The sequence below is a fragment of the Melozone crissalis genome, unplaced genomic scaffold, assembly GCF_028551555.1.
Source record: "Melozone crissalis strain CALT ecotype California unplaced genomic scaffold, PUWL_Pcris_2 ptg000018l_1, whole genome shotgun sequence".
Taxonomy (NCBI): domain Eukaryota; kingdom Metazoa; phylum Chordata; class Aves; order Passeriformes; family Passerellidae; genus Melozone; species Melozone crissalis.
Genome location: NW_026535796.1, coordinates 3,769,479 through 3,787,658, shown reverse-complemented (window position 1 = coordinate 3,787,658; position 18,180 = coordinate 3,769,479). Strand labels below are relative to the sequence as shown.

Genomic DNA, 18,180 nt, shown 5'->3' with positions numbered 1-18,180 from the left:
GGGCTGAAGTATGTCCAAGGGAGGGAATGGAGCTGGGGAAGGGTCTGGAGCACAAGGAGCTGAGGGGGCTCAGTCTGGAGAAAAGGAGACTCAGGGGGGACCTTCTGCCTCACCACAACTCCCTGCCAGGATGGTGCAGCTCCCAGGGAGCAAGGGATGGGACAACAAGAGGAAATGACCTCAAGCTCTGCCAGGGGTGGTTCAGGTTGAACATGAGTAAGAATTTCTTCATGGGAAGGGCTGTCAGACATTGGAAAGGGCTGCCCAGGGAGGTGGTGGAGTCCCTATCCCTGGAGGTGTCCAGGGAAGGCCTGGACATGGCACTCAGTTCTCTGGGTTGGTGACAAGGTAGGGATCAGTCACAGGTTGGACTCAATGATTTTGGAGGTCTTTCCCAACATGGATGATTCTGTTTCTGTTTAGTTCCTGACTGACCCCCAAGCATTCCAGGCTGCTGGGCTGGGGACAGTCCTGCTGTGTCACAGTGTGAGCTTTTAGGCCAATTTCATCTTTTTTTAACAAGCAAAACCCCCCTCCCCAGCCCTTCTGTGTGCAGGCACAGACCATGATCCCTTTCCCAAGCTTTCCGTGCAAAAGGAAAAGGGGGGTTTGATGTTTTTAATGCAGCTGCTTCTGATATTGTTTCAATTTTCCAGAGTGCTTAAATCCCTAAGAACAGCTGTCAAGCCTGGCCTGGAATGCCCTGGAGCAGGGGCTGAGCTTGGCACTGGGTGTTTTGGGAGGAGGTGTTCATAGAATCATGGAACTGTTTTGGAGGCAGCAGGGCATGGTTAAAAGCTAAGTCCTCACCATTTCCAGTGTGGATGTGCCACAAGGCTCTGCATTGTGTTGTGTCAGGTGTGGGACAGAGCAGGACGTGGCTGCAGCCCTGTGACACTGCCACCCCCCAGGATGGCATCTACAGCAGGGTAAGGCACTTGTGTGAGAGGGGAAAAGGTACCAAAAAGCAGGTGAAAGAAACAGTGGTGGGGACTGATGCGACTCTACAGAAAACCCCTTGAGTGACATCCAGAAATGAATTGTTTCTTTATTATTAAATAATTAACACTCCAGTGATTCAAAAATTCCCCAGCAGCTTGAGCTGGAATGGGAATGGGGGGCAGCCCCCCCGCCCCTGGCTTGTCCCCTGATTAACAGAGATTTTATGGAAGACTAAACACAGCCTGCAGCAGCTGAGGATCACAGCCAAGGGAACAGTGGCTGGGGAGGAGCTGTGACAGGAACTGGATGCTCAGCCCAGTGGGAGCTGGAAAGCACTCTCCAGGCTGTCCTGGCCTGACCTTCATGGCATTCCAGCTCCTGCTCCATGGAACCAGTGCCTCTGAGGGGCTCTGGCATGGATGGCTTGGAAGGAGGGAGATCCAAACAGCCAACTGCTGCCACAGAGCTCGTTGGATGTGCTGGCACGAGGCCCCAGGCCCTAGGACACTTGCTGGTGACACTCATGGCAGGACTTCCTCAAGTGATGTGCTGAGGGGTGACAGGAGCACCCTCCTACTTGTCCTTGGCATCCAGCTGGAAACAGAGACCACAGTGCTTGCCAGGGAGCATCCAACATTCCAGCCCCAGCTCCATCCCCACAGAATCCTGGAATCCCAGGATGGTTTGGCTCGGAAGGGACCTTAAAGCTCATCCAGTCCCACTCCTGGCCATGGACAGGGACACTTTCCACTAGTCCAGGTTGCTCCAAGCAATTGGTTTTCCTCCATCACTGTTGCACATCAGCATTATCCCTCAGGGATTCAGAGCAGCACAAGAATCAAGCCAAGGGTTGGCTGGTCCCCAAAATGTTGGTACTGAAAAATGAAAAACCTGGCAAAAAGGCTAAGAATTCCTACTCATTCCTGCTGCATAATCTGAGGGAAGTAAGAACAACCTGGATGTTACAACTGGAATCTTGAAGCCAGATTTTATGAAGTCATGTTTGGACAATGTATGCCTAAAAAACACCATCTGTGTTTGATGTCAAATGTGGAAAAAACCTCCCAGTGGTCTAAAAGAATGTAGTAATTAACATCAGCACTGAGCTCCAAGTAATTACAAACTTGTTCCCCTGCAATTTCTCACTCCTGAAGATCCCAGAAGGTTACAGATGTGAGAATGGTGGGGGGAAAAGGCTGATTTAAGGATTCATCACTGCCAAATGGAGCAGGAATCCCACTCCCTGTCAAGCCATGGCAGCACTAGTGGGTCTCAGCACAACTGGAGCCTCCCTTCCCTCTCTCCTACAGCTTATTGCTCCAGAGGAACCTCTGGAAGTGGAAGCACAGCCATGAAGGGACTGTAGAGGTGAGAGTTTCCAGCTCCTCAGAGCTGAGGGAAGTGCTCCCTGTGGAACATCCCAGTTGTGTGTTGAGGCTTTGCTGCCTCACAGCCTAGCGCTGCTGGCCAAGGGCATTTCCTGCCAGGGGCTGGGCGTAACCAGATATCTATACCTACAGCTACAGGGTTTGTCTGAGAACAAATCACACACCAGGTGATGTAACTGGAAGCTTCTCAGTCCCTGAGAGGATCACTGCTTTCAGCCCAAATCCTGTCCTTTTCCATGTTCCTAACTCATCTGGGACTGGCAGATCCACGTCTTCCCACAGACACATTCAGCCCACAGGGCTCTGCCCTGGCACACTGGCTGTGAAACAGCACTCAGGTTTGGGTTGGAATGGGGCTTTTTTTGCACTTTTCTGTGCAATGTGACCCCAGCAAGCACAAATCCACTCCTGTGCATAACTCCAGCACAGGGAACACAGAGACTGAGGGGGGAGCTGGGGGTCTGAGCCTCTTCCCACCTTCTCTTTCTCCTTCTGGATCAGCGTTTGCATCTCCTCCTTCCAGCCCAGCAGCTCCACGAGCCTCTCGACGCCGCCGACCACGTCCCCGAGCTGGGCCACGTCGTTGTGGCGCTGCTGCCACGCAAAGGGCCCCACCAGCTCCCGGTTGATGAGCACCCGCGGCACGGAGCTGCGCACGGCCCCGGCCAGGCTGGCAAAGGGCTCCACCTGGAGGGGACACAGGGACAGTCACCCTGCCAGGGGCACCTGCTCCCGGCACTCTCGGCTTGGAACCGCTCAGCCACCCTGGCTCTGAACAGGTCACAGTGTCACCAGTCACCTGGTGGCCTTTGCTCAGCTTTCCAGAGGGTCTCTCAGAGCACTTCCACCCTATTTTTTAAATTTCACCTCCCTAACCCATTTTCTTGTCTTCTCTAAGCCCTCTCTCCCCTCTGGAGTCCCTTCAGGCCCTGTTCTCCATGTGAGTTTTTCCCAGGGGTTTCCCTTATTGCCAGACCTCCAGGGATGTCCCGATGACGAAGAGCAGGTCTGCCATGGGGAAGTCTGTGAGGTGCAGGAGGAAGCGCGGTGGGAGCTGCTCGCCGAAGAACACGATGTCAGGCTTGACAACTCCGGTGCAGACAGGGCAGCGAGGGATCCTGTCCCCCATGACATCTCCCTGAAAGGAGAGACCCCAAAACCGCCTGTCACAGGGACCCTGTCCCCCTGAAAGGAGAGACCCCAAACCTGCCTGTCACAGGGCTTCAGAACCACCACCTGTCCTCAGAGCAACACCCAACCCCAAACCTGGTCCCCTCTACAAACCTCTTGTCCCCAAGGGCAAAAGAACAGGTTTGGACCTGTCACTGCTGTAATAATTAATGCCTCCTTGTGTTAATTGTGTTGATGCCCAGCTGGGCCCACTCACCCTGAAGTCCTCTCCAGGGAAATTCCTCTGACACACCGTACAGGTGGCAGTGGCAAAGGTGCCATGGGCTTCCACCAGCCTGTCAGGAGGGATCCCAGCCACTGGAATACAGCATGGGGGAAAGGACTGAGCCAGAGCCTCCCTGTGCATCTCCCCAGTCCTGCTTCTCCCCTCAGCTCCTGATGCTGCTGCTGGAGCTGGGAGGAGGGAGCTCACCTCTCTCCAGCCCGTCGATGTTCTGGGTGTAGAGGCGCAGGAGCAGCCCCTTGTCGTGCAGCAGCCGGAGGAAATAGTGGGCGGAATTGGGGCGGTAGTTTCCAGGATAGAGCTCCTTGGCCAGGGTGAAGAAGGGCTTGGGGTTGATGAAGAAATACTCCAGCTCAAAGATGGCCTCGGGGTAGGGGATGTTGTACTGCTCCAGGTTGCTGTACAGGCCGCTCCCGGGGGACCTGCGGGGACAGGGGGCAGCTGAGAGAGGCTGCAGTGGGACTTGGGCTGGAGACAGAATCCCAGGATCAATGAGGTTGGAAGAGACCTCCAAGAGCATCAACCTATCCAGCCTGTGGTGCATCATCACCTTGTCAACAAGAGAGCCACGTCCACATGAGTGTCACATCCTGCCATTCCTCAGACGCCTCCAAGGATGGTGACTCCAGCACCTCCCTGGGCAGCCCCATCCAATGTTTAATCACCCTTTCCATGGACAAGACTCAGCCCTCCAAAGACACAGAGGCCTCACCTGAAGTCGGGGATGCCGCTGGGCGTGCTGATCCCGGCGCCAGCCATCACCACCACGCTCCGACATTCCTCCTTCCGGAGCAGCTCAGCCACGTCCTTCAAGGTGAGCTTCTCCTTCCCCTTGTCACCTCCCCACCTGCCCAAAATGGCTCTGGCAGCTGCGCTCACACAGAAGGGCCTGGAGCCTTGGATCCTGCTTGGCACAGGGGGAAGCACAGCACTGAGAGAACTGACAGTGACTTTGGCTCAGTGGGGAGAAATCACCCAAAAATTCCTCAGAAAGCTCTTCTCTGGGCAGGATTGTGCTTGGGCTTCACTAGGAGAAAGCTTGGCTGTTAGACCCAAACCCTGGAGCAGACACATCCCTCAGCAACTCCTCATGTGGATCAAAAATACCAAATTACCAGTATTCCTGTGAAGGGGTTTTTTTGGACAGGGATGGACACAAGGCTGGACCCACTGGGAATCACCAGTCTCAGAGCTGATTTACACTCCTCTGGGATCCAGGAGACCCTGCTGTGTCCTGAGATCAACAAGTTTCTGTCAAGGTGATGTGTCACCCTGCCCAGGTCAGCACAGACACTGTCCTGTCCCTGTTCCCCACTTGGGCTCCGCGTGTCCTTGTCCAAAGGAATCACAGCCCCGTGCCCAGCTGGGCTGGCAACAGCCATTATCATCAGGGAACAGTCATTAGCAGTTCGGGAACAGTCATTAGCAGCAGGGAACAGCTTCTCCCAGAAAATTAGTGCTGCTGGAGCAGGGTATTGTGCACAGTCCAGAGCAGGCATGGGGAGAGAGCCAGGAGAGCTTGGCAAGCCCGAGGAGCAGGGACAGAGCTGGAAGTGTTTCCAGGCCTCAGGGTGGTCAGCTCTGCCTTCCTTGGGATATGACAGTTCCTTTGCAGGGACATGTCATTGCCTTCCCAGGGATGTGGCACTGCACTGCCTTAGCCTCCTGTCACAGGGACGTGGCTCTGGTTTCCAAAGGATGTAACGCTGCCTTTCCTGGGATATGTGACACTGACTTGCTAGGGAAGAGTGCCCTGCACTGCCTTTCCCTGCTGTCACAGGGATGTGGCTCTCTTTCCCAGGGTTGTGACCCTGCCTTATCCTGCTGTCAGAGCGATGTGACAGCGCCTTCCCGGGGCTGTGACACCGCACTGCCTCTCCCTGCTGTCACAAGGATACGGCTCTGCCCTGTCACACCGGGTTCCCGGGGAGCTGAACTCACATTCTTGGAAACCCACTGAGCTTTCCCTGGCAGATCCCCGCTCTCCGGGCTCCCAGGCCAGCCCTGGCTCCCACAGTGATGTCCCTGCTTGGACGGGGACGGGACACGCTCCATCACGGGAGCACATCCCCTCCCAGCACCGATTCCCGTGCTCCCGTTCCCGCAGGGCTGCTCCAGCCCCCAGCCGGGCATTCCCCACCTACCTCCGGGCTCCGCCGCCGGCCGGCCCCGTCCCGTGCCCGCCGCACCGGGCGGCCCGTGCCGCGCTGCCGCCGTGGCAGGGCCCATGGCGCTCCCACAGGCTCCTCCATGCTGCAAAAGAGCAGAGCGGTGCTGGGGGCGGCCCGGGGCTCCCGGGGCTCCCCCCGGCCCCGGCGCTCACCGGCCGCCAGCAGCGCCCGCGCCCCGCGCTCCATCGCCGCTACCGCACTGCCGCGAGCGCGCGCGCCCGCACTGCCGCCGCCCGCCGCCGCTCACCCCGCCCGGGCTGGTTGCGGCGGGGCGGGCGCGGGGAGAGGCGGCGGGGGAAGGCCCGGGGCTCGGCGGCGCGGCGGCGTTGCCGTGGCGACCGCGGGGCGCGGCGGGAGGGGCGCGGGGTTAGTGCGCGGCGGCGGCGGGCGCGGGGCGTTACGGTACCCGGCGGGCCCCGCGCGGCCGGAAGTGAGTGCGCACCGCGGGGACGGCGCGGCCTCCTCGCTCCGCTCCCGTCCGGCCCCGACCCGGCCCCGGCCCCGGCTCCGTCCGGGCCCCGCCGCCGCTGCCGCCGCCATGAAGGACGTGCCGGGCTTCCTGCAGCAGAGCCAGAGCGCGGGGCCGGGCCAGGCCGCCGTGTGGCACCGCCTCGAGGAGCTCTACAACAAGAAGTGAGCGGGGACGGGGTGCGGGAGGATCGCCCGTCCCGGGTCCCGCTGCTCTCCTCCCTTCGGCCGAGGGGCCCGGCTGGGCCCGCGAACCTTTAGCCGCCCGCCCGGGAGGTGACTTTGGCGGGGTTTGCCCCTGCCGGGGGGTCCCAGCCCCCGGTTCGCCCCCGGTCCGCGCCCTCGCCAGTCCCGGCTCGGTACGGCCCGGGATGGGGCGCGGTTCGGCGGCGCTGGGCTCACGGCGCTGTTTGTGTCCCCAGGCTATGGCACCAGCTCACTCTGCAGGTGCTGGACTTCGTGCAGGACCCCTGCTTCGCCCAGGGAGATGGGCTCATCAAGGTGAGCCGGCTTTTCCTGTCTCTTTGTACCAGGAAAAACTCAGCCTTCGGCTTCTCTCTTCCCTAATTCTCTTGGGGAGTTACTGACCCGGGTGGGTTCAGCTCCTGGGGTGTTTGCACTGGTGGCTGTGTGGAAACTCTACTGAAGTTAAGTGTCTCAGGTTCAGAAACTTCAAAGTGATTCTTTTCCTCACTTAACTAAAATTTTTATTTTTGGGAATTGTGGAGAGATTTTTTTTTTTTCATTACATATTTTAGCAAGAGCTTTGCAAGTGCAGGATGGGTGTTCTCTGGAAGAAGCCTATGGGGATAGGATTAGCTAAAATGAGTAGTTCTGGGTTCTGAACAGCGCTGGAATTTCTGTATGGGTTGCCCGGCTTTCTGGAAAAATCATAGGATTGAGAGATTTGAGTGGTGTGGGTTGGAAGAGACCTCGAGGATCATCATGTTCCACCCTCCCTGGAAGGGACACCTTCCACTAGCCCAGCTGGCTCAGAGCCCTGTCCAGCACTTTCCAGGAATGTTCAAATGAGCTGGAATAGAGAGAAAATATGGTGAGAAGCTCTGAACCGGGGTGTCCTTTGCCATGAGTGTCCCTGTCTTTGTCCCTGCAGCTCTATGAGAACTTTATCAGCGAGTTTGAGCACAGGTGAGTTACTGAGGGTCACCTGGGGGGCTTGGGGGCACTTGGGGGGCTTGGAGGGGTGCTGACTCTGAGGTGCTCCCTGCAGGGTGAACCCCCTGTCCCTGGTGGAGATTATCCTGCACGTGGTCCGGCAGATGACAGGTGCGTGTCCTCCCCTCTTCCCTGTCCTGTTGTGACCTCTGGAAGGTGGCCAGGGATGGGTCAGTCTTGGATGGGAAGTTGTTGTGCTTCTGCTCTGTTGGGAAGGGAAAGTGCTGGCTTAGCAAGCTTAAGTTGCTGTTGATTCCTGGAGTAGAAAGTCCACAGCTGCCCTGGAGAGGGAGTTGGTGGGGAAAAACCCAGCTTACCTAGCAGCAGCTGCTGCAGGCTGAGGGTACACCATGGAAAACCCATATTCCAGCATCAGGAATCCTGTCAGAGGTGGCTTGTTAGGCGAGGTTTAGCTGCATGAGAGCTGCTCATATAAATCTGTTTTTCCCTCTACTCCAGATCCCAACGTGGCCCTGACTTTTCTGGAGAAGACCCGGGAAAAGGTATGTTGGAAGCTGCTCTTGCTGAGTTGCTCCTCAGGCCAGGAGTCACTGGCACGTGTGTGGCCTGTGCTGGAGAGCAGCACCTTTCCACAGGGATTTGAATGCAGGAATATGGTCACAAGTGACATTTATGCAGCCCCTGGAGCAGAGCACACCTGGCTGCAGGTGGCACTGAACAGGTCCCTGTGTCCCTGCAGGTGAAGAGCAGCGACGAGGCCGTGATCCTGTGCAAAACAGCCATCGGGGCCCTCAAGCTCAACATCGGGGACCTGCAGGTCACCAAGGTGAGGGGTGGCCTGGGATATGGGGAGTTTTGGGGTGCTGGACATTCCTTGGTTATCCCAGCTCCCGGCCCTGAGGGGCTTGTGAGCTCACCAGGATGTGGGAGCTGCTCACGGTGACCTGTGGTGGTGTTGCCTGAGTGAAGCACGTGGGATTTGTCATCCTTGGCTGGTTTTAAAACCATCTTATAAACCCAGAATGGTGTTTTTCAGGCAGGGCTGTGGTTGTGTTTGCAGGGGTCCTAGGACAAGGGAAGAGACGAGAATCTTGACTCCATGTTTCAGAAGGCTAATTTATTATTTTATTATATACATTATATTAAAAGAAAATTATATATTAGCACTATACTAAAAGAACAGAAGAAAGAATTTTGTCAGAAGGCTAGCAAGGAATAGAAAAGAAAGAATAACAAAAGCTCGTGACTTTCAGAGAGTCTGAGCCAGCTGGCTGTGATTGGCCATTAATTAGAAACAATGGACATGGACCAATCAAAGATTCACCTGTTGCATTGCACAGCAGCAGATAATTATTGTTTTTCTTTTCCTCTGAGGCTTTTCAGCTTCTCAGGAGAAAAATTCTGGCAAAGGGATTTTTCAGAAAATATAGCAACACGAGGCAGCTTTGGCTCTCTTAGAGCAAGTGCTGAGGGATGGGTTTGGGTTGGAAAGGATCTTGAAGATCACCCAGTCATGGGCAGGGACTCCTTCCACTATCCCAGGTTGCTCCATCCTGGCCTTGGACACTTCCAGGGGTGGATCAGCCACAGCTTCTCTGGGCACCCTGTGCCAGGGCCTCAGCACCCCCACAGGGAAGGGAGTGGGAGCCATGGTGGCTTTGCCCAGGATGTCACCAGGGATCCCTTGGGAAGGCTGCCATCCTCAGAGCTGTAAGAGGCAGGTCTTGTCCTTCCCAGGAGACCATTGAGGAGGTGGAGGAGATGCTGAACACCCTCCCTGGGGTGACATCTGTGCACAGCCGCTTCTACGACCTCTCCAGCAAGTACTACCAGACCGTGGGCAACCACGCCGCCTACTACAAGGATGCGCTGCGCTTCCTGGGCTGCATCGAGGTCAAGGACCTGCCAGGTAACCCCTCCCCAGGGGAAATCCCACCTTCCATGCTCTGCCTCATCCCCCCAGCCCAGATAAGTGCCCTGGCTGAGCTTTTCCCTCCGTGTCTTTTGGCTGTGCTGTGGTGGATCCGAGGTGTGGCTGCACTGAGGAGTGACCCCCGAGGAGCTGCTCCTGAGTTGTGCTGGGGGAAAAGGGGGAATGCTCCTGCCAGCAGGACAAGTTTGTTCCAACTCCCAAAAATCTTCACTCTAGATTTAAAAAGCAGCTCTTTTGTGGGTACTGCAGGCTCCTGAATTTTAGGCAGTGTGGAGGAAGATGAGAGCTGGGAATAGTTTAATGTAGGTGAGGGATGGCTTGATGGAGCTTTAAGTGGTGCTTTATGTAATTTAATTTTGGCTTTGTTTTTTTCCCATCCCAATTATTTTTGGTTAGGGTATTTTTTTATCTGTAATGGTTTTGGTTTGGGTATTTTTTCATCCAAATTATTTTTGGTTTTGTTTTGTTTTGTTTTCCCAGTATCAGAGCAGCAGGAGAGAGCCTTCACCCTGGGGCTGGCCGGGCTGCTTGGAGAAGGCGTCTACAACTTTGGGGAGCTGGTGAGTGCTGCCACATCCCTTCATCCCTGGGGCCCCAGGAGCTGGGGTTCCCCTGCTGACAGCCCCCTGCCTGTCCCTGCAGCTGATGCACCCCGTGCTGGAGTCCCTGCGCAGCACAGACCGGCAGTGGCTCATTGACACCCTCTTCGCCTTCAACAGCGGCAACGTGGAGACCTTCCAGGCCCTCAAGTCGGCCTGGGGGCAGCAGGTGAGGGCTCTGGGGCTGCTCAAGGCCCAGGCTTGGGAGTTCCACCTGACTCTTGGAGTCTGTGGGCTTTTTCTTAATCAGCTTTGCCTCATTCCTGGCTCTGGAGCACTGGTACAGTTCTGGTCGGAGCCTAGGAGTGGTTATTACATGTTGATGCACATAATTAGTTCTCTTTTGGCTTCCCTCTGGAGTGCTTCCCATGGAAAACGGTGGTTTTCCCTCCTGTTCTGGGAAGTGTAGGAGGAAACAGTGATGTTGGATGTTACCTGCACTGGCAGCAGCAGGAATCACTGGCATAGCAGTGGATTTGTGAGTTCACTGGCACTTGGATTGTTTTCTGGAACCATTCCTGTCTAGTGGCTGGGCTGTGGTGGCCTCCTTCCCCTTAAATGAACCCTCCCAGGGATTTATTCCTATATGTAAAGGTGTTCTGCCCCAGGATGGGGAGAAAATGTAATCCTGACCTGATTTGGTGCCTTTTCTCCCTTCACAGCCCGACCTGGCTGCCAACGAAGCTCTCCTGCTGCAGAAGATCCAACTGTTGTGTCTCATGGAGGTGAGCTGGGATGTGCTCAGTGTGTCTGGTCACTCACCCACAGGAACTCCTGGATACAGGAAGTTCAGTGTGGATTTGGCCTGTAGATGGAGCCACAAGCAGGTGCCATGAGGGAAAACACCTCGTGCTGGGCTGCTTGTCCCTTAACTCCATGGCATGGAGTGCTAGGACAAGGGGGAATGTCTTCTCTGACAGAAGGTTAGGTGGGATATTGGGAAGAAGTTCTTCCCTGTGGAGGTGCTGAGGCCCTGGCACAGATTGCCCAGAGAAGCTGTGGCTGCCCCATCCCTGGAAGTGTCCAAGACCAGGTTGGACAGGGCTTGGAGCAACCTGGAATAGTGGAAGATGCTCATTCTGTGGTATGGAGGAGGGGGGAGCAATCCTTCAGGGATGGTGTCTGCAGTATGTTCCAGGATAAAAAAAGGCTTTTAGAACAGAGTTCAACATCTTTGTTTCCCAAGGACTGAGGGTCCTTTCCTTCATGGATAGCCTGGAACAGTCCCTTCCTGTCACTGGAAGGCTCTGTTGTCACCATGCTGGTGTAAAACATTCTTGTTTGACTTACTTTGATTAAACACGAGAAATGCAGTTTCCAGTGCAGAGTGAGACTGGGCAGGGCAGTTTGGGGGAGGCTGTGTGAGCTGTGGGAATCCCTAAAACCCTGTGGGGGTTGGTTTTTTCTTGTTTTTTTCCCTGGATCCAGATGACTTTCACCCGCCCGGCCAACCACCGCCAGCTCACCTTCGAGGAGATTGCCAAGAGTGCCAAAGTCACCGTCAACGAGGTGAGTTTGGGGTTGGACACCCTTGGTCATGTCCAGGTTCTGGAGCTCTCACAGTGCCTGGATAGACCTGAACCACACAGAATCCCAGAATCATTTATGCTGGAAAAAAGCTCTGAGGTCATCGGGCCCAACCTGTGCCCGGAGCACTGAGTGCCACATCAGTCATTCCTTGGGCACCTCCAGGGATGGGGACTTCAATACCTCCCTGGGCAGCCCCTTCCAATGCCTCACAGCCCTTCCCATGGAGAAATTCTTCCTGATGTTCAACCTGAACCTCCCCTGGTGCAGCTTGAGGCTGTTTCCCCTTGTCCTGTCATTTGGTCCGTGGGAGAACAGACCAACTCAGATCCAACACCCAACTGCTTGGGGACAGTTGGGCTCTTTTGGCTTTTCCAATTGCCTTGTTCCTCCTTGGATTTCAGAGAAAAGAAAATACCTCTAGTGTTTTTAGAGGAAAAAGAACTTAAAAATCCTAAAATCCAGTTTTAGGGAAAGGTTTTAGGAGAAGAACTCCTCTTTGCTGAGGTGCTGAGTCTCGAGGCAGTTCTGTCACCTGAAAAGGCGACAGCTGTGAGAGCCGCTGCCCTGGATTCTGAGGGAATCTCATGTGAAAATGCCAAGTTTTATTCATCTCAGGGGGAGAATGGGGTGATCTGTGTCATTTCCCAGGATTATCTGTGTTGCCAGGTGGAGCTGCTGGTGATGAAGGCGCTCTCAGTGGGGCTGGTGAAGGGCAGCATCGATGAAGTGGACAAGAGGGTGCACATGACGTGGGTGCAGCCACGGGTGCTGGACCTGCAGCAGGTAATGGCCACCAGCTCCAGCTGGGCTGGGTGAGGTCACCTGGGGTGAGTCATGGCTTGGGAATGAGCCTCCCTGGGGGCTTGGCTTTGCCCCTGGGGTCTTTCACCCAGAAACTTTCCTGGGGGTGGGACAGGACAGGGCTGGCACCTCCCTTGTGAAAGCCACACAAACACCATGGAATACAGAAGCCATGGCTGTGTGTTCCAGAAGGATCCAGGCCTCATTCCTGAATGCATGAAACAACCTCTGGGAGTTTCAGGGATGTAGGAGGCACATTCCTTTTGGGAAGAGAGAAGTCCAGGATATAATGGAGCTGTTGAGCTTCTTAGGTTCATCCTTTTAACACTTAAGGAGACTGTGTGGGGTGTCTTTACCTTCAAACCCAAAATTAAGTGCCTGGAATTCCAGCTGCAGACAATTCCTTTGGTGCATTTCAGTTTAACCCTTGCTGATGTGCTGGTAGAAGCTGTTAATCCCAGAATCCCAGGATGGTTTGGGTTGGGAGGGACTGTAAAGCCCATCCATGGGCAGGAACACCTTCCACTAGACCAGGTTGTTCCAGCCACATCCAGCCTGGCCTGGAACACTTCCAGGGGTGGGGCATCTCCCTTTCTCAGCGTGTGGGGCTCTGAGGGATGGTTTGAGCTCTCAGGTGTGAGAAGGAGCCTGTGGGCATTCCCAGGAGCTGAGGCACTCTGTCCCTGTGGCCTTGCCTTGCAGATCAAGGGGATGAAGGATCGCCTGGAGTTCTGGTGCACGGACGTGCGGAGCATGGAGATGCTGGTGGAGCACCAAGCCCACGACATCCTGACATAGAGGAGAGAAAGATTCCTGCTGCTCCTGAGGCCAGCAGCACTCAGAGCACTGACTGTACTGAATCCTTGGAGGGGTGGGTGGGCAGAGCAGGAGCAGCCTGGGATGTGGCAAGCAGGAGGATGTGGCCTTTTGCTGTGTGACCCTTTGGTGCTCGAGCCAAGCTTTCCCTCTGCTGGCAGGAGTGGCTCTGGGGGCATGGATCACTCCTGATCCCTCCTGCCTCCAGCTGCTGCAGGAGGGTGGGATCCTAGTGCAGGATCCAAGGGGTCTTGGCCTTAGGGGACACAGCCTGTCCTGCTGCCCTCTCCCCCTGCCCCTGCAGCAGCCTGAGGCAGCATTCCCCAAATCTTCTTCCCCAAATCCTCTTCCTCCCCTGGCCCTGCTTCCCTCCCCCCCTCCTCATCTGCAGCAGAGGGAGTGTTTGCTCATCCAAGGGTTTTCCCGGGATTCCTGGTTAGTGGGTGTGTCCATACACGAGGGGTGGGTGTCTTTCACCAACGCTTTGTGCTCAGGTGAGGTGCAGCGGCATTGCCGGAATAAACGTCTCTGCCTTCCCTTTTTGGGAATTCTGTGTCATCTCCATCCCTGGCAGCTCAGCTGCTGATGTTGCCTTTAAAAACCTGTTTCCATGGTCAGGCCTTGCCACTCCTGGTAGTCAGGAGCTTTCCTCACCAGTTTGGTTCTCTGGTGTTATTAACACTGCTGGAATTTCTGTGCTTTTCCTGCCTTGGCTGAGGGTGTTAATCCAGCAAGAGAAGGGAGCATGGTGCAGAGATGCCTCACACAAGGGAGACAAACTTTGGAAAACAGGACAAAATGGAATTGCTGGAGTCTGTGCCTGCTCACCTTCCTCCTGCTGCTGGTCTCCAGGCCCTTCTGGCTGAAATTCCCCCCTGGATGGGGTTGTTCAGTGCCCAGTGCCTGCCTCTTCCCTGCCCAGCCACTTGGTTTGACTTGCCCAATTCCTGCTGCATCCTGTCTTCCAAGGCTTACTCCTGGTGCCACTTTTACTGACTTCAGGAGAGCGTGTGGAAGAAGTAGGTGTTCCAATCAGGAAAATATTCCCTTTATTTCATAGCTGAGGACAGGAGAAGGCTTTAAGGAGCACAGTCTCCTTCCCAATGCTATGTCAGATCCCATCCTCATTCCCAGGGCTATCACTACACTTCAGGGAATAAAGCAAACTCCACTGGAGTCACTGAGTTGTGGGGCTCCTGCTGCTTGAGATCAGCATCCAAAACCCAGAATGTCACTGTGGGAAGCAGTACCAGCTTCTCCCAGGAGCATTCCAACAGCTCCCATGCTGTGGGAGCACTCCCCTGGCTGTGAAGCTCTGAGCAGCTCCTGGGAATGAGGGTCAGATCTGTGGAACCAAGACAGCTCCAGAGGCTTTTCCAAGACACCTGGAAGTGCCCCTTGGTGCCCAAACCTTCCACGTGCTGGCTGCTTCCCTGGCACAGGTATTTTGGGATGTGGTGGGTGGAGAGGCCCTTCCTGCAGGGCAGGGAGTGGGCAAGCATGCAGCCCCCAGCCCATGGCACCCTTCTAATGTCACTTCCAGCCTTCGGGTGTTTTCCTGATAGGAATTTGCCTTGGAATGGCTTCCTTGTTTGTGCTGGGAGAGGTGACTGGGTGCATGCAGTGCTGTGGGTGTTAGAGGCTCCAGAGGGAATGTGCCTTCCCATGGGGACCTGCTGGCTGCCCTTGAGGGAGTGCTGCCATCAGGACAGCGGGCACAGCTCTGGTTCCTTCCCTACAGGATGGAGCAAACCCAGTGAGCCCTTGTTGGATGCAAAGGTGGATTTTAATGAGCAGGTTCAGGGGGTTCCATCCCTGCAAGGCTCTGTCCCGAGGCCTCTTCCCTGGGGATGCTCTCAGCAGGGATCAGGTTGCTCCTGCCTCTCCTCACTCAGGCCTGCTCCTGTAGTTGTAGATGTTGCTCAGGACCCAGGCTGTGGGCACCAGGAAGGACAAGAACATCAGGCTGAAGGCCACAGCTTGTTCCTGAGGGGGACAAGGAGCAGGAATCAGTGGCATGGCTGTGCCACGGCTCACAGGGCTCCCGAAATGGCTGCACTGCTGTCCAACACCACCCCCAGCTGGCTTCCCTGTGCTCTTCCCAGCCCTTGGCACCTGCCCTGGGGCTGTGGGGAGCAGAGCTGTTCCCACTGGCAGTGCATGGAGCTGGTGCTCTCCAGGTTTGTTCCTCTGGGACACTGAGCAGTGCGTGACCTTGAGGCTGTGGCCAGGGCCTGCAGTGTTCCTGACTTTCAGGTGACTTTGGGATGGGAATTGCAGCCAGCAGCAGCCCCTCATTTCCCCAGTGCAACCAGGACAGCATTAACCCCTCACACTGGCACCTTCCTTTGATTTATTTGCCTAGAAAAAGCCTCTCCAGGCTCCTGCAGCTCCTTTCTTTAAGACCTTGGAAAGGCAGCAGAGGGAAAACCCCAAATAAAGGGGTGAAGGTGGAACCAGGCAGGATTTTGGTGGAAAGCTCCTTTTTCCCAGCTTGTTTCACCCAGCCTGGGAGGGTCTGGTTTGAGGGGGACTGTCAGAGGGACCTTTGGGCGGGACCCCCACACAGGGGGGCTGTCAGAGGTGACAACAGCTCCTGTCCCGTGGGGATTGTCCCAGGATAGGGGGGCAGGGTCTGGGTCTGGCTCTGAGGGACCCCCAGTGTCACTGTTGCCCCTTGCCCTGGGCTGCAGGGGACCCCCAAACCTCAAAGGTTAAAAAAGGGGCTGAAAGGACAAGCCAAACAGAAGCAGGAGCTGGTGGGGAGCAGGGCATGGACACTGTGGGGGTGTGGGCTGGAACCTGAGGGCTCATTCCTTCTTTTCCTCCCCCTCCCCTTTTGCTTCCACCCCCTCCCAAAACAATTTGGCCCTGACACAGAGGGCTTGGGCCCCTCCATGTGGGCTGTTCCCATGTTTTCAGCCCCCCAGGATACTCACACCAGGAGGGATGGGGTGCTCGGGGGGGTGGGAGCGAAGCTGTGCCCGGGGGGCCCGGCTGATCCGGAGTGCGGCTGCCAGGAGCTGGGAGCCCCTCTGGAAACCCCTCATGGCGCTCTCAGGGCGATCCCGCTGCTCCTCCTCGCTCTGCAGCTGCCCAGCTTGTCACTGTCACTGCTGCCACCACCCCCTGCCGCTCCTTGGCACAGCTCCAGGGCACAGGGAGGGACAGCCTGACACAGACAGGTCTGCTCAAGTTGATCTCTGCTTAATTTTTCTACCCTTAATTGTTGTTGGATTTTTTCCCCTTAGCACTGCCCAGGATCCTGAGACCAAAAACTATCCCCAGCCAGCACAGGGGGACACTGAGTGCTCTGCTGGGGAGCAGAGACCTCCTCTTGGAGGGGCCTTTTCCCTTAGAGCAAAACTCTTCCTTTGGAGCAGAACTCTCTTCTTGTACCTTCTTTTCTGTGGGCTTTTATAAACTTTGTAACACTCAAAGCACCATTCAGGGACAAAGGGCTCACTGGAAAGGGCTATTTCCAAATTCCTCTGATAAAGGGAAGGAAGTGGGGTGCGTGCCACTGGGATCAGCTGGGGGAGGAACTGCTTGTCCCTGAGTGCTGGTGGCTGCTGGAAGGGGATTCCAGAGCCTCAGAAGCCCTATGGATGCCCAGGGGATGGATATCCCTGCCCTTGCCACAGACTCGGCCTGTGCTGGAATCAGCAGCTGGTTGTGAGGAACCAACCAAAGGGGAAATGAATCCTGCTGGGGCCCAGCTGGGATTAGACCCTGGAATAGCAAAGGAGTAGAGCTGGGAGCAAGTGTTACTGCTCAGGCTTGGGATGCCCCAAGGCATCCCTGGGGCATGGGCAGCTGCAGGACTGACCCAGCCAGGCTCCAGGGGGCTTTTTCCATGGATTTACAGCACAGGACAGATGTGTTATGCCAAGTGCTGGATCCCGGTGAGCACCGGAGGCTGCTCAGAGCAGCCAGTGGCACTTGGCTCCAGCTCCAGCCCTGGATCCCTGACCCACCAGGACGGGACCAGCTGGAAGGGGCTGGGAAAAGCATGCCAAAGTCAAAGTCCAGATGGAATTCCCGTCCTCCCTGGAAACGGGAAAGGGTCAGAGCGTGGCTGGGGGCACGGGAGGTCAGCGGGGTGTGCTGCTAACCCGGCTCTCTGCCAGCGGCTTTGGGATCTCAGCTCATCCGACTGGGTTTTCCCCTTTCAGTTCCTCCTCCCCCGGCACGGGGCAGCCCCAGGGGTGCCGCGCTCCCTCCCGGGCACTCAGCTCAGCTGGACAAACCCCTGCGTGCCCAGGATCATTTTCCCAACTATTTCTTTTTAAGGAGACGGGGAAAAAAAGCGATTTCCTTCCTTCTTTCTCGGTTGGGCAACTTCCGTCCTTGCCTGGAGCAGCGTCTCTCCGCCTGCACGGGCTCAGCCCGGCCTCGGGACAGAAGGCAAGAGCCACCTCCTCCCTCCCGCACCCTGGGGCTGGGGCTGGGCCGGGATTTTTCCCTTTCCCGAAGGCAGGATTTCCCTCCCAGCTCAGCCTCGGTGAGGAAACCGAGCTGAGCTTGGGCGTTCCTGCATCCGGCTTCTGTCGGGGAGGGATTTGGGGGCTGGGCACCCTCCTTGCCCCTGTGTCAGCCCGGCTGGATTGCCAGCACCGCTCAGTGTCTCTCCGAGCCTCGTTTGGTCATTCCTGTGTTTTTCCTGTGCCCAGCATTGCCAGGAGCCAGCTGCAGCTGCCTTTTGTCAGGGGCTGCTTGTGCACGTCTGTATCTGTACATATCTTTAGTCTGTAATTATTTATATGTCTGTACATTACATTATTTATATAGTTTTATGTATAAATCAGTGAGACTGAAAGGTCCTGCCCCAGGAGGCTGAGCTGGAGATGCAGGAGTGAAGGGAACAGAGGGGTGCAGTGAGATGACAGAGGGGGAAGTATCAGGAACTTTTCAAAGTGTCACGGAACAGCACCGGGAGGAAGAGGAGGCCAGATGGGGAAGGTGTCTCTCTGTGTATTGG

At 56.1% G+C, this 18,180-nt stretch overlaps 2 protein-coding genes across 2 annotated transcripts; one reads left to right on the top strand and one right to left on the bottom strand.

Annotated features, from left to right (window-relative positions):
- Nucleotides 1-1,028: 1,028 nt before the first annotated feature.
- Nucleotides 1,029-5,953, bottom strand: SIRT3 (sirtuin 3). Its single transcript, XM_054275164.1, has 7 exons — nucleotides 5,889-5,953; nucleotides 4,457-4,648; nucleotides 3,934-4,166; nucleotides 3,718-3,818; nucleotides 3,307-3,468; nucleotides 2,808-3,017; nucleotides 1,029-1,536 (listed from the first exon to the last, which is right to left on the bottom strand). Exons 2-7 carry the CDS (start codon nucleotides 4,501-4,503, stop codon nucleotides 1,516-1,518), a joined length of 774 nt encoding a protein of 257 aa, XP_054131139.1. The 5' UTR covers nucleotides 4,504-4,648; nucleotides 5,889-5,953; the 3' UTR covers nucleotides 1,029-1,515.
- A 446-nt stretch (nucleotides 5,954-6,399) lies between these two features.
- PSMD13 (proteasome 26S subunit, non-ATPase 13) lies at nucleotides 6,400-13,765 on the top strand. Its single transcript, XM_054275139.1, has 13 exons — nucleotides 6,400-6,548; nucleotides 6,806-6,884; nucleotides 7,498-7,532; nucleotides 7,615-7,670; nucleotides 8,019-8,062; nucleotides 8,260-8,346; nucleotides 9,258-9,429; nucleotides 9,934-10,013; nucleotides 10,096-10,221; nucleotides 10,715-10,777; nucleotides 11,481-11,561; nucleotides 12,249-12,365; nucleotides 13,086-13,765. Exons 1-13 carry the CDS (start codon nucleotides 6,454-6,456, stop codon nucleotides 13,179-13,181), a joined length of 1,131 nt encoding a protein of 376 aa, XP_054131114.1. The 5' UTR covers nucleotides 6,400-6,453; the 3' UTR covers nucleotides 13,182-13,765.
- Nucleotides 13,766-18,180: the final 4,415 nt, after the last annotated feature.

What these genes read in the sequence shown, in the direction of transcription:
- PSMD13 (XM_054275139.1), top strand. Translation starts at nt 6,454, where the DNA reads ATGAAGGACGTGCCGGGCTTCCTGCAGCAGAGCCAGAGCGCGGGGCCG. An exon ending in CGTGGTCCGGCAGATGACAG is followed by an intron (nt 7,671 to 8,018) that starts GTGCGTGTCCTC and finishes CCTCTACTCCAG; the next exon opens with ATCCCAACGTGGCCCTGACT. An exon ending in AGTCGGCCTGGGGGCAGCAG is followed by an intron (nt 10,222 to 10,714) that starts GTGAGGGCTCTG and finishes CTCCCTTCACAG; the next exon opens with CCCGACCTGGCTGCCAACGA.
- SIRT3 (XM_054275164.1), bottom strand. Translation starts at nt 4,503, where the DNA reads ATGGCTGGCGCCGGGATCAGCACGCCCAGCGGCATCCCCGACTTCAG. An exon ending in TCCCTGGAGAGGACTTCAGG is followed by an intron (nt 3,469 to 3,717) that starts GTGAGTGGGCCC and finishes CTCTCCTTTCAG; the next exon opens with GGAGATGTCATGGGGGACAG. An exon ending in TCATCGGGACATCCCTGGAG is followed by an intron (nt 3,018 to 3,306) that starts GTCTGGCAATAA and finishes TGTCCCCTCCAG; the next exon opens with GTGGAGCCCTTTGCCAGCCT.